General features: G+C 43.0%; 1 protein-coding gene across 1 annotated transcript in view; it reads right to left on the reverse strand.

The window, feature by feature from the left end:
• PDZD2 (PDZ domain containing 2) overlaps window positions 1-15,190 on the reverse strand; it is a 91,459-nt gene that overhangs the window by 31,305 nt on the left and 44,964 nt on the right. Inside the window, exons 6-12 of the mRNA XM_067545348.1 lie at window positions 10,415-10,679; window positions 8,079-8,227; window positions 7,497-7,616; window positions 6,011-6,125; window positions 3,177-3,250; window positions 2,769-2,994; window positions 1,387-1,504 (exon numbers count right to left, since the gene is read on the reverse strand). Coding sequence (XP_067401449.1) covers window positions 1,387-1,504; window positions 2,769-2,994; window positions 3,177-3,250; window positions 6,011-6,125; window positions 7,497-7,616; window positions 8,079-8,227; window positions 10,415-10,679 — 1,067 coding nt within the window. The remainder of the gene's footprint in view (window positions 1-1,386; window positions 1,505-2,768; window positions 2,995-3,176; window positions 3,251-6,010; window positions 6,126-7,496; window positions 7,617-8,078; window positions 8,228-10,414; window positions 10,680-15,190) is intronic.

The following is a 15,190-nucleotide window of genomic DNA, read 5'->3' on the forward strand; positions in this document are numbered from 1 at the left end:
GATCCAAACTCTCTCTTGTTTTGCAAAGCCAGAATCTGACTAATGAGGTTTTGTTAAACCAAAATCAAAACCACCTTCACGGTTTTGCCATATGGAATCAAAAACAACTGATGAAACAAGAAGATATCTCCCAAAGAACTACCTCAAAAAGTGAGCTAGAAAACTGGGATGCATACATGGATATAATCAATCACTTACCCTAATAAGTGATGCAGCTGTTACATACAGACACAGCGATGACTGGAGAAATTTTCAGCATGGGTTTAAATGTGAGCAAGCTAATATTAAAATATTGTTTCCTAGAAGAAATAAATTGTTTTCCTGGTAATAATTTTGAGCATTTTTGGCAGGGTTACAACCACAAAATTATCTTCCCTCCGATCCAAGGATCAAGTTGCTATTTCAAGGTCCTCATCATACACCGACATGCAAATGGACTGCAGAGAGACAGAGGTGGTGAAATTGCCCTCCTCTCCCTGACCTAGGGCGGCTGAGCAGGGCTGCTGCACAAGTCTGTGTTGGGGCCACAGGATTAGTGTCAATGTGAGTCTCATGGCCTCAGGCTTGGCCTATCTCCATTGCAGCCTTCTGCACTGACCTACATGGGGCTGACACAGAGCCAGTCCCCACAGCATTTAAGTGTGCATAGGTACCACTGAATGGGCACTCCACTAGAGCCCTGCAAAATCCACGGACATCTGCTTTATAGCCGCAGATCATTTTTGCAGATCGCAGAATGGATGCAAATTTTATATCCGTCCAGGGCTCTACACTCCACCGAAGCTGAATCAGCGAGGCAGGAATGTAGCAGCAGGAAGGACCTTGCTGTTATTTCACCCAACAGCTCTTTAGCCAAATAAGGAAACCTGGAGCGGAATATATAATGATTTCCGGTCACTTAATTTGGTGCTGCAGCCAGAGACACAATGTGCTGCAGAAAATTCCCTCGAAAACTCTTTTCAAGAAAGTTTCAGGTGACTAAACTTTAACAGAGCTGCAGAAGTCTCCTGCTGATTCATCTTGGCTCTGACAATTGACATTAAGTTTCATTTCCTGTTGCTTCCAGCCTGGACGTATATCATTAGGTTGTGTTGCCTCTTGAAATAACTAAAACAGCAGTCCCCAGGACTATGCAACTGTCCACATCCTATCGAATGAAGACTTGGGAACGTTTCCTTGGGTATTTTTAAATACCACTATGTAATTTTTTAAATGTACATAGCCTTATTAATTTTGTTGTGATCATCTAAGTCACGCACCAAAAAAACAACGCCAATGGATTTTTTAAAGTACTGACTTCATTGCTGAAAACGAGTTCTCAGGCAGATTTCACATTATGTTGTAAAAGTGCATCAGCATGTTTTTTGCTTTCAGTTCACAACTAACCTTAATCTACCATCCATTTTAGCCACTGATCCTGGGGCCAGGCTGTGAATGTATATCCCTGGAGGGCTATTTTCCAGCGTGAGACAACAGGCACCAATGCCTAACCCAACCCCTGGCTCTGTGAAAAACAAAAGTACAAAGCGGAAAAACTGTTTAATCCCTTTTGATTGTATTCACACAGGACACAAGAGTGTTTATGTTATCCAATCACATTGATAAGCAGGAACAGTGCATTGTTTCAGAGCTGGCCTTCGGGGTGACATGCAGGAAGCCAAAACTACACTGCAATTAGGTGAAAATATTTATCCTTAACTGCTGTTAGGAGGTCCATGAGTGAGGACCAACTTCAGCCTCACCCAGAACCAACCCTATTCACCAGCTTGACCACATTTCAGCCACACACGGCTTCACAGTATCTCTCTGTAAAATACCTCTCTAGCATCAGGATCATACTGTGGCATCTGTTGTGTCTCCAGATGCAGCATAATAAAATATAGAGGGTGTGCCTCGGGGAATTCAAGGAAATTTAAGCAAGAGAGTTACTTAAACCACGTTTCTCACTTCCATCACCATTTGGTTAAATTCTGCTCTCTGATTTAAGTACCTGCATAAGGTCTAGCGCAGGACACGCCTGAAGAAAGATGTGTCGAGGAAGGAGATTGTTTTTCTGGCATTCAATTAATTTCCTCATTAAACTTTACTTTTCTCTCCCTTTATACTAATGGATTCCAACCCTAACAGAAGCAGTAATTATCCGACATCTCACAAGAAAGAATGTTTTCCAGGAACTTTCTATCCAGACTTTTGGGTTTTCATCTGGGGCTCTGAATCTTCTGAGATGCATCTGTCACTACTCCCTAGACACTGCTCTGAAAATTTACCACATGCTATGGTCCATAATCACCGAAAATACCATGCATTAAGTAAACAGGTATTAACTAATAATTCTGAGCAGGCTGCATGGTTTAAGTGATAGCTCTGTAGTGGTTTATGAAGGGAATGTGGACATTTAGATTCTGTGGGAATAGTAACTACAGAAAAACCTCAGACAGATTATCCCCTCACCTCAGGAGCCCGACCCACCCCACAACCTCCTCCTCCTCCTAAGAACCTCAACCTCATTCTGTTGGTTGCAGATCAAAAAGATGAAAACTTTTCAACGGATTCTTGCATAAGGTGGGTCATAGGATGATTTTTCAGTCATTTTGGAGTTTGCAGACTGAAAAAGCAGAGAACCTCTGGATGAGATCGGTGTGGGAACATGGGTTAGGATGAAAGTATTCACCTGCGCACTACGAATCCACTGAAAAACACATTCAGATGGATAACACTCACTTTCCAAGTTAGTTTAACCTGCTGAGCCACAATAAACTTCCATTAACCTTTGTTGAGCGTCACGTCCATGATGATCCTGTCCTTTGGTCCTGGGCCTTTGCGACACAAGGAGGAAGCATCTCCGTCTTCAGAGCCAGGTGCAAGAGTTCCTCCGCTGGCACTGGAGCTCGGGGAGCTTGATCTGCTCGTTAAAGTGGGAGTTGGACATGGGGTGAGACTTGGGCTGCGCAGTCTTGTGCGCACCGTAAGGGTCACTACCCCTTTCCTGAGATGCTAAAAAAAACCAAGAGAACTTATTAGACAATCGAGTCACCTGACCCTCAGTAATGCATCTTCCAGTGAATCATGGAAACAATCAATTGTGGCAGTGGAAAATCAAGCAATGGTGTTAAACTGTACTAAGCAACGGGAGTACAGTCTCTATTTCTGTCTTACTGTGTCTATAATTCTGTTACCTTAAATGTCTGAATGGCCTCCTGATGGGTCAGCCCTTGTAAAGATTCTCCATTAACATCTAGAATTTCATCCCCTGGTAATCAGATGCAAAAATCAAGTCAGCATTTATACTTGGATACAGTATAGTACATAGTCCTGTTCCTCGACACTAGTGCAGCAATGGGCTACCACATGGTTTCTGATTTATTACTCTACAAAAAGCCTTTTATTGTTTTCTATTTATTTTCCTTTGCTGTAATGCCGGTGTAGTTAATATAGGGCTGAATTAGCAGAGCACAGAATAGTCTTCAGCTGTGATTCTTCACCTTCCATTTTTATTATAAGAGACCAGTTAAAAACATTCTGGACTTTAATGGGGGTCCAAATGTTTGGGAGTGGAAGCTGATTCTGTGGAGCTTAACAGGGGCCCAAGATCTCTTCATATCGTTCCCAAAGAACTAGGACATGCCAAGAGTTTGGGAATCAGAATGGAGCATAGCTTTATGGCACGTATATGGCCTACAGAGAAAACTGGCCCTACGCCCACATGCAGAACACTAATGTATTCTACTTACTACACGGTGCATGTTCAGAGAGAAAAGTGAGTTGAACAAAGAGAGGTGGCTGAGAGTTAATGACGCCTTCACCCCAAACAAGTCCCAGAGCTATGTCAGCCTGCTTTCTACAACAAGTGTTTTCAGGCTTTGGCTCACAATACTTTACAACCAGCTGTGCTGCTCTACTTCTCTCTAGGGAGGAAGGAGTGAGCAGGATCCAGACCTCTCATCTCCAGTCTTACACACATCTACATCTGTGCACAATTATACAGTGCACAAGCACCTGCCAAGTCTTTTCTTCCCCCTTTTCCTAACCCCAAGGCAGAACTGAATAGCCAAGCTCTGAACGGCCTGACAAGCGAAGGATTGTTAGGTTGATGGGATATCTGGTAACTATTGGCTTCTCAGGGCCAGTGAGCAACCTGTGATATGGGACCAAACTCCTTTCTGGCTAAGCTTGTCCACTGACACCAGGGTCAGCCTCAAGTTCAACAGATATGATAAAATGTGAAGAGGGACGTGGCAACATATGAAGGGAGAAATATTACATAGGAGTGCCTTCCTGCAGAAGAGATGGTATTTGCAGTGCTATATAAGCCAACATTCTAAACCCATGGTCACTTGGTACCTTTACCAAGCAGTCTAGTATGTGAGCACATACGATGCCATGGCTGATGGACATGAATCTATACAGCCAACCTCCAAGGCAGGAAAGGCGATAATAAATCAAGACTTGTCCACACTGTACACTAACTAGCTGCGTGATCTTATTGTCATTCTTGTCCTTCCTCTCCTCTTTCTGACCCTGCGGGCTGCAGGTTAGACCAGTGGTTCTCAACCTGCAGCCTGTGGGCCACTTGTGGCCCAATCAGCACACAGCTGCGGCCCATGTGACAGTCTCAGGGCCATACAGGTAGGATAGATCTATAATGTGTGGATGTGGCCCACATAATACATAGAGAGCTGCATATGCAGCCCACAATGGTAAATAGGTTGAGAACCATTGGGTTAGACGCCTCTCATCCTGTCATGTGAAATCCAAGCAGTAAGCTCATCGGGGCAGGGACTATGTTCTCATAGGTTGTATGAAGGCATTCATTACATTTTCGATGCTCAAAAATACTAAACAACAACAAGATCCCCAAATAGATCCTTCGAAGTACACTTTTCTGTACTCTCCCTTTCTGATCCAGCATCATTTCACTGGACGGACACCTTCCGCCACTCCCAATACACTTCCCCAGCTAAAGAAGCAGGGCTTTTGGCCCTGTTGAACACTGTTCATAGAGAAGCAAATAAATCAGCCAAGAATGGAGAAAGGCTTCCTGGTGTATTGTTCCTTCTCTTATTTTGTTCTCGTAAAGCACAGCCCAAACGCAAATGGGCTGAGTGATCTGACCAACTTTCTGCTGAAGAGACTGATAGGGTATCAGAATGTGAATTCACCTTATCATTGGTTTCCAGGTGCACAAATAAAGGGAGCAGCTATAGTTTCTCAACTCTGTTGAACTGATTTGTTTCTATGGCCTTTTACACAGAATTGGATTCTCCCATCTGTATATCATAAGATTCCAGAAATGTCACTCTGTGTGCCACTCTGAGGCCTAAAATCTCTGTTGAGTCAGTGTGACTACAGAGTTGTAGCGGTGGAAGCAGCTACAAGCATGGTTGAGAGCTATTTTTGTCAGAATATCACCAAGCTGAGTCATCACTGGGCTTTGCTGCTTGTCACTATCCTATTTTTTAACTCTCGGCCATTTTGATTTTACAGATTACACCATGCAGTGTGCAGTTATAGTAAGGCATGTATGCGTGCCATGCCAAGAATCCCAGATCACTGTGATATTAGAGGTAACTCAACCAATCATCATCCTTACTCTACAGCTAATTTACATGTGACAATTTCATTGGCTGTATGAGGGAAATTTTGCAGATGACAGATTACTTGGCCCAGCTGCCACACCCAGGCACCCAACTCCACCTACACAAATCCACACCATGCTCCCTGTGCAGCCCCCCAGGTATAAATCAACACAACAAGCCAAACTCTATATATACATAGCCCTTTCATGGCAGCACATATCCCACATTTGCCTCCTGCATAAATGCACACAATTTACCCAGAATATTCCCCCTCAACACAACCACCCACACACCACCACAAATAGATTCACAGACTGCTACTGTCCAATTTTTAAGTTCTCAGCCATTTGGAGTTTTTTTTTTAATTATATTTTAAACACACACAGTTTATGACTAACACCTTTGCAACAACACAGGCTTTTAGCTTCTAGTACCTTCTTTAAGTCTTCCATCAGCAGCAGCTGCTCCATTTGGGAATATTGTCTTCACAAAAATCCCCATGCGTCCCCGAGCAGAATCCTGGCCTCCCACAATGCTGAATCCAAGGCCCTACAGAGAGACAGGAAGACGTGATATATTGATGGCACCTAACTCTGTTATCACTTATCTCACAAAGGCTGTTTGATAGGGCAAATGTCCAAGAGGAAGGAAATATGAAAATCTAATTAATGGATGGTAAATTATGCTGTGATTTTATTCTCCACTTTCCCCTCCTGATCTACTCTCAGTCTGATAGTATCACTCATCTTGAAAGAAGTCATAGACATTCTAAAATACAGAAAAAGTTTATCATGGTGCTATGGTTTTATGTTATTCTGTTCCACTTCTACAGCTATAACACTAGCCTCTTAAATGGTTGGATCGTGGAATTCCCACCCAAGAGACCCATATCCAGGATTAACTGCCATTCAGTTTGCTGTCTCCGATTCCTGAGGAAATGCAGTAAGAGAGAAATGTAAAAACATGACATAAGGTCAGTGTTGTAATGTTAGCCGAATGTGAGCGTGTGTAAATGTTTATTTACTTAGGTAAATAAAGAATTCCATATTTAAAGACATGTACATAAACATTTCCCCAGAATCTATTCCCCTCTCTGTAAATGCACGTAACTCCTGTTAATATCAATGGGAATTATACCCATTGAGACAAACAAACCCCTTCAGAGTTATTACTTCATGAAAAATATGGCCATGAAAAATACTATTCTGCTTGTTACAAATTATAGTATTATAAATATGAGATGAAGTTATTTTAGAGTTACAGCACACAGGATACTCCCATAAAATATCCTAACACCTAGTGTATATGCAAACATGATATTGCACACACAGATCATGGAAGCTATTGTGCCTAGTGAACTGCCTGGGCAAACAATCAACCTGAATTCTAGTCTTGGGTCTGACATTTAACTTGCTATAATTTTTAGGCATTCAGAGTAAGGGTGGTGATTGACTGAATTACCTCTGCTATGACAATGGTCTAGGCACGCACAGTAAAAAAAGTAGACAGATTTTCTTGTACAAAGTGAGTTATTGCAAATGCAAACAGGTACTTACCTATATAAATACCTGTTCTGCATACTCACATGCATAGCTGTAACCACATACTCATTCTTATTTAATATTTATATTTCAGTGTGACCAGAGATCTCAGTCAGGACCTGGGCCACAACATACTAGACGCTGCACACAGACATAAGGAGATATAGTCTCTGCCTCATTCTTATTTTGCAGGTATGACTTAATTTGGCTCTTAAGTATTTATTATTATTAATCATCATGTAGAATAAAAAAGTACACAACAGATTTACTTTAACGAACATACAGAACTTGATTTTCAGGTGCTGAGGTTCAATGCGAGTTGTGAGTGTTCAGTATGCCAGAAGATCAGGTCTTTGAGAAGCTGTGTGAAAATCCTCACCTTGCCTTGTCCTTTCATCAGGACAATGTTGGAAATAATGGATGGCTGGGCCAGTCTCCATGGAGATTCTACCTGAGCTGCACTGAGTGAGCGGGTGGATTTCTTCACAATATGGTATTCCTAATGAACATCAGAAAATAAATATAATTCGTTCTGTTTGCATGACAAAGGCACCAATGTACTCAAGGGGGAAATTCTGACATAGTTGTGGACTGGAACAAAAATTAACATTGCCATTGTATATTTTAATATACACCTGGTGATGAAATTCTGGCCAGAATGTAATTGACTTCATGCATTACACTTCATGCATTACACTGGCACAGTACTTATGTCTCCTTGAGGCTGGCCACAGCAACTATAACAGCATTCCATTTCCTCACATCTAAAGGAATCTCCTTTAGCTCAAGTGGTAGAAGCTTATGTGATTGGTGTTGAAGCCTGGGGTCAATTCCCCATGATGCACATATGCAGCCTCAGTTTGTTACAATCACTTCTAGCAGCTTGATAAAAACCAGAGTAAGGACTTGGGAATTTGGCTCTAAATCATTATTAGGCCGAGTAAATAACATAACCACTCACCTGCCTAACTCCTGAGGATTCAAGCTGCTGGGGAAGAGAATGTTTTCTTCCTCCCCGGGAATATTTCACTGCTATTTCGTAATGAGATTCACCATTCTCCACGGTCAGTTCATCATTTTCTCCCACAGATTCTAAACGAGACCCAGCCCCTGAGGGACAAAGCAGGAATGCCATTCATTAGACCAGTGTTTCTCAATTGGTGTTCCGTGGAACCCTGTTAGGGTTCCGTGAGCAGCTGTTCTCCGTGCCACCGAAAAAGGGAAGATGTCCCGGATTTTTCAGCGGAGTGTATGGAGTATAAGTGTAATTTAACTGAGAAACAACGTAGTTGTTTGTGTTAAGAGTTTGGGGGGTTCCACAATTATTCATAGAGTTCAAAAGGGTTCCGTGGCCAAATTTAATTGAGAAACACTGCATTAGACAAACAGCAGCACCGTTTAATTCTGACAAGCCATGTGATGGTTGATTTTGCAAATCCTAAATCAAAAAATACTGAGTAGCATCCTATTGGGTAGCTCAATAATTTCCCTTGGAAGAGTTAAATTTGGTCGTTATCAATTAGTGAAGTGCACTGCATACAATTAAAAAGATATAGGAACATTCCCATGTCTCAATCTCATGCCAACAAAAGTTTCTTTAAAAATCTACGGCCAATGCCGAAATCTTAGGTATTGTGATTAGCTATGGTAAACAAAATGAGATAAAACCTGAGCTATCAGCTGTGAGAGAGTGGGCCAGAATTCTGCTGATCTCACCCAAAAGCATTCATTGGTGCGCAGAGCTCATAAGCTTTCCTTACAGCTTAGCGAGCCAAGACTGTAGTCACATTCATTTCTGGGAATGTCTTATGCTGAAAGTAGTTTTTTCAGGAATGGAATGAGGTACATGGTGCCAAAAACATTGCCTTCCCTTCTGGCAACTGTCCCAGTTGTCTTAAAAAATAAGTGAATGTAGATTTTGTGTAAGTTATTGGATCATTTGCCTTGGTGGATATCCTGTAATTAGCCACAGGGTATGCCACTTTTTCACACTCATGATCAATGTGCATCCACCATGACCTGAAGGAACCACTCATTCTAGCCACCTACTGCCCTGTCTACACTTACAGCAGCATGCAGGGTATGTGCCACAGTGAAAGGCAGGCTGCGTCCACACTTGTTACTGTAGAGCATAGTTACACACAGCAGTGAAAGTCTCCAGCAGGGAAAGGCAGTGAGGAAAGGCTCTTGCACCGAGGAGACAGCCGGATGAAAACAGCAGTGTGGCATCCGGCTGTCTCCTCGGTGCCAGAGCCTTTCCTGCTGGAGACTTTCACTGCTGTGTGTAACTATGCACCACAGTAACAACAACAACTGAAAACAGCAGTGTAGGAAGGCAGTGCTGTTATCCCCATTTTATGGATGGGAAACCAAAGCACAGAGACTAAGTCACGTTTCTAGAAGTCTGTGGTTCAGCAGGGAATTGAACCTAGGTCTCCAGAGGCCCAGGCTACTGCCCAACTATTGGGCCATCCTGCCTCTCCTGCTTACTCCATCCTATGCCATTCTACTGACACTTCCGACCAGGGTGCCAGGATCAGCCTGCCACGCGACAGAGTTTGAGTAGTGCCTTATGCTGCCACCCTACCAATTTCAATGAGACTATTCATAGAATAAGGTGCTCAAACTGAATAATGATGCCAGGATCTGGTTCTACACACAGTGTTTTAAATACAAAGATGTGTTCATTTCACTGGAAGTGATCATGGATTGTCCAAATTCTTTAGGGGACACCCGAACCATTTGGATAAATGGGGAGTCTGACGACCGGAGGAAGGAGTGATCACAAACAGCACTGGTGATGAGGACACGTCATTACTGTGATTCAAGTATTTGGAGTTCACATAAAAGGAGATTGTACCATTTGCATACAACTTATTGTCAGTTTGCTGGCAGACATGACCTTTTTTTCTTGGAGAGTTAGGTGACAATAAACAAACAGTGAGTATTTTGCCCTAATGAATAGGATACAGTGATGGCATTTTGACAAGGCCCCCAACTACATCTAAGGAAATAAACCAAACACATAGGACATTTAAATTTAAGGAAAGGTAAATAAAGCTTCATAAACGTAGAATTTTGCTTTATTATTCTGCCAACAAGGGTCAACACAGCAAGCTCTGCTGAATGAGAACACTGTGCAGTTCAAATTCCCCATCCAAACCAAACTATCCTGAGGTCCCATGGAAGAAAGCCTAACACTGCTTAATTAGGTTCACATCTAACCTACTCTGTGTAACAGAAAGTCTGCAGTGGCATAAGCTCTTTTATTCATGTATTGTACCAAGTCTGCTTTACCTTGAGATCGGCTTCTATATTTCAATATACCACCTCCCAGCGTTGGGCTTTGGCAGTTCCCTTTGGTCACTTCCACATCAGCAGGATCTTGAGATGTATCGGTTTCCGTCATCTGAAAAATAAGAAAAGGGAATATGTTTAAGAAACTAGCCAAGGTGATGAAATTGCTCTCATTTTTACCAGTGTTATCCAGTGGGAAGAAAATTCCACTGTACACATTCCACTTATAACTTCTTTTTTCTTGAAAGCTTGGAATTCTATTAAACTAGTTTTAAGTGAGCCAGAAAATTCAGCTCTCTATACATATATTCCAGTGGATCCCTTTTGACATTACTGAATACTTTCACCCATCCAGCTATATATTTCTAAGAGCACCATCCTTCAGTCTTTACTCATGCAAAATTCACAGTGAGGCTGAAGGCAGTTTAGTCTAAGGCCTTGCCTATACTAGAGACTTTTGTCGAACAAAGTCAGCTTTTTGCACCAAAGGCTCCACCGCCACCACCAACCCAAGTCCCCTGATTTTGTGACAAAATAAAACCACCTCAAAGAGAGGCATAGAGCTTTTTGCACCAAACTCTTACGACAAAGGGGCAGCGTAGACCCCACACTGGGTTGTGTCGTGGTAAATGGCCTCCAGGAACTGTCCCACAATGCCCATCATGACCAGTCTTGCCATCAGTTTGAACTCCTCTGCCCTGCAGCCATCAGCCCCCTCCCCGTTTAAAATCCTGGGAATTTTTGAAATTCCATTTCCTGCTCCGTTGGCGTGGAGAACTCACATCTCATCTCCCCAGCCGACCATGGCGGCTTCATGCACCAAACGCCCTCCTGCTTGGAGCAGATCAGAGCTTCTGGATCTGATCAGCATTTGGGGACCGGAGGCTGTGCAGTCCAAGCTTCGATTCAGCTGAAGGATCTTCGATACATACAGTCAAATTTTTCCTTTAATGGTGGAGAAGGGCTATGAACGAGACATGCTGCAGTGCCGTGCAAAAATCAAGGAGCCGTGGCAGGGGTACCAAAAGGCTAGGGAGTCAAACTGTCACTCTGATGCAGAGCCAAAGACCTGACGCTTCTATAAGGAGCTGGAAGCCATCCTCAGCAGTGACCCCACCTCCACCGCCAAGAGACCCGTGGATACCTCCGTGGCCCTGGAGGCAGCAGACACCAGACTCGACCCCAATGAAGAAGCTGTGGATGGGGAGGTTGAATTGGAGGATGATGCGGAGCAGGGGACTGGGTCATTTGCTGAAAGGGAAGCAGGATCCCCTGATGGAGGGTTTGAGCCAGTTCCAGCCCTCTAGTTCTGGCATGAAGGAGAGGGAAGCTCGGATAAGTGATTTTTTTTTTTGAGCTGATGCTGCTCGGTTACATGAGGTGCAGCTGTCCTTTAATTTTGTTGCATTATAAAGCTGGTTGAAGGGATAGAAATGCACAAGATTAGCTGTGTTTTCATGTGCTTCCCATTTCCATTCAACTAGGCAGTGCAGCAAAAAAGTGTGTTAATGCACACCAAGATTTCACGGGAATCCTCCAGAGAGATCTCTAGGAATCTTTCCTGGAGGTACTCGCCAATCCTCTTCCGGAGATTCCATTGCAGAGCTGCTTTGTTTCTTCCACTCATTGTATGAAATTTTCCTGCACCAATCGACAATCACTTGTGCAAGGACCAATGCAGTACATAGGTGAGCAGCACAGGGACCCAGTTTGAAGCTGCTCGCATGGAGGAGATGCACTCTAGCATCCCTGCTTACTCTTAGGAGTGAAATATCGACTTCTATAGCCCCTGACTATGGAAAATGGTGGCACAATTTGAAATTCTGTCCCTATCTACCTGCATCAATACCCCAAACAATCACCCATAACCTTTTCCCCAGCTTAAGTGCCATCTCCCCCCGACACAACTGACCATGCCCTGGTTGATCTTGAAGCTGTGCGTTTCTAGAGACAGTGAGAAAGAGGTGTATTTTACAGTAATGCATCAATGCTGTCATTGCATACGCAATGCTTCAGTTCATTGTTTATTGTACTTCTGCAGATGTGCCTTTTAGGGGAAACCCCTCCACATCTGCCGAGAGCCTGTAGCTGGTAAGAAAATGACCACAGAGAACCAAAGCGGAGATGTTCCAAGAACTCCTCCAGTCTTCTGAGATGGGGTGAAAAAAAAAAAAAGGGGGAGGGCATGGAGACAAACTGTGTCCAAAAATTAGAAAATTGATTGGTAGGAGAAGAGGGAACACCAGGAGCGAGTGACAGCAGGTCATGAGCGCATGATAAAAGCCATGGAGGAGCAAATAGAACTGTTAAAGGCACTCAATTCTGCAGACTGAATTCATGCGTGCCCCCTCCCCCCCTGCAGCCGATACCGAACTGCTTTGTATTCCCTCCCCAAACTCCACCCACACATTCCTACCTAACTCCCGGCCTGTCTCAGTACCCTGTTCACTCCACCCTTTCAGACAGCTTCCAGAATGATAGCTGAACTTATACCCAGCTGTCATAGGTCACACAGTGCTTCACTGCTTTCTCCCCTCCAGCCGTTTTTGTGTGTGTTGTGAATAATGGTTATTTAATAAAGACATACTCTGTGAAGAATAAGTGACCTTTATTTGTCTCTTGCACATGGTGGTTACACCTCACATTGATACCCAGTGCAAGCAGGCTAGCAGTCATAGCATGGCATAGTGTTGTTTACAAAGACACCTTAATGGTGCTCATTGTCAAAATGGTTCCTCCCCCGTTGTGCTCCTCTAAGAGCCCTGACAACTGGTTGTTCATATTCAGCCACAAGGTGATCCGCTTCTGCGTTCCACCCAGGGGGAAACTTTTCACCCTTAGCTTCACATAAATTATGGTGCACACAGCAGGCGGCTATAACCATGGGAACCAAAGGCATCTCCAGTGAGCTTTTAATCTGCCAAAAGCACATTCAGCAGTCATTCAGCACCTGCTCAACCCGTTATTGTTGCTATCCTATTGGTGCTATAGGGCACCCTATAAAGCTTCATGAGCCACGGTAGTAGGGTTAGGCAGGGTCTCCCAGGATCACTTTGGACATTTCATCATCCCCCATTGGAATCTTTTGGTCTGGAAAGAAAGTCCCTGCTTGCAGCTTTCTGTACATGCCAGTGTTCCTGAAGATGTGTATGTCATGTACCTTCCCTGACAAACCCACGCTGATGTCAGTGAGGCCAGGTCTACACTTACCTGAAAATTTGGCGGCAGTCGACGGGAGTTACGCAAGCTACGCAGAGTAGTTTGCTTAACTCCCATTGACTTCTTAACTTCCGTTGTGCGCAGCATCTTCACTGCGCTATGCCACTTGAGAGGGTGGTTTTAGTGTGTCGACTTCCTGATCGATTGAGTGGGTCTTTACTGACCACTCAATTGATCCAGAAAGAGCAATCTTATGGCAACAAAGTGTGTACATAGCCTGAAACACCCACTGTGATCCACAAGCACCTGCAATACCATAGAGAAGTACTCTTTTTTATTGATGTACTCCATCACAAGATGATCTGGGGCAATACAAGGTGCAATCAAACCTAAAGTCTTCAACAGTTTATATTGTGCAGGCAGTCAGACTAGATGATCATAATCAAACCTAAAGTCTTCAACAGTTTATATTGTGCAGGCAGTCAGACTAGATGATCATAATGGTCCCTTCTGACTTTATAGTCTATATTATTTGGGAACCCCTTTCCTGCGTATGTTGAGAGGTGCATAGCTCCTCTGGTATATTCCTTACAAAATGGGCAACCCCACAGGTGCAGTAGTAACGTATTTTCCTAGACATGTCACTTCAAAATTATCTTTGACATGTTCACATGCCTAGGTTAAATCCTCTCTCAGCTGTGTACTTTTAAGCTTAGATAAATTTAAATGCAGGCTCAATACAATTTTGGAAGTCTTCTGACATGGGAGAAGAAAAATCAACCCCTAATTTCACTGGAACAAGCAAAGGAAATTTTCCTCAGTATAGGCTATTTCCTGAACAAACATCACCTTTTAATCCTCAAACAAATTTCATACTCAAAAATAGCTGAATGGTTTCTGCTCAAAATTTCCAAAGAAGACTTCACCGTTTGCGTATAGCTTCAGCCTGTAAAAATTCTGATCAAAGGTTGAAAGTTTCAGAAAATAATAAGTGATAGATAAAGGGCTTGGAATGGAAACTCTTATGCAATCTTAACTCTACTGGTCATTGCTCCTACCATTACAAAACTACATTTAACACTTACATTCCAGCTATTTCTTGGTGATATTGCAAAGTACCATAGCAGCAATCTTAGGTCTCTATTCAAATGCCAAATGGTCTGTAACTCACACTTCTGTATAATATAAATGATTCATCTAAAGAGGAAGAACTCTATTCTCCTAACAAAATTACTGCATCCAATTTAGATTGCTTTATAGACCCAAGCGGGATGGGGAGAATAACTCATTCCAGAAAAAGATGCAAGGATCAAGCCAAAAAAAAAAAAAATCACTGGGACAGGGCCAAAATATCACTTTAACTCTTCCCGAAAGCTCTCTGCTCTCAGAGAACATGCCTAAAGTACAGCAATGCTAGTTAGAACTGATCCAGGACTGCTGTAACTTCCACCATCCTAACTTTTAGCCAATAATTCCTTGCTTGCTCATATACAGTAAACAATCTTGAGTCTCAAGACAAAAGTCACTTACACCTACACAGAGTCATATATCTAGTTATTTTAGAGCCCTAAAAAACAATGCAGGGATGCTTGGATGCTGTTCACTCTTTCCGGGATG

Source organism: Emydura macquarii, unplaced genomic scaffold (genome assembly GCF_026122565.2).
Source record: "Emydura macquarii macquarii isolate MOO-44397 ecotype Brisbane River unplaced genomic scaffold, CSIRO-AGI_Emac_v2 contig_1045, whole genome shotgun sequence".
Classification (NCBI taxonomy): domain Eukaryota; kingdom Metazoa; phylum Chordata; order Testudines; family Chelidae; genus Emydura; species Emydura macquarii.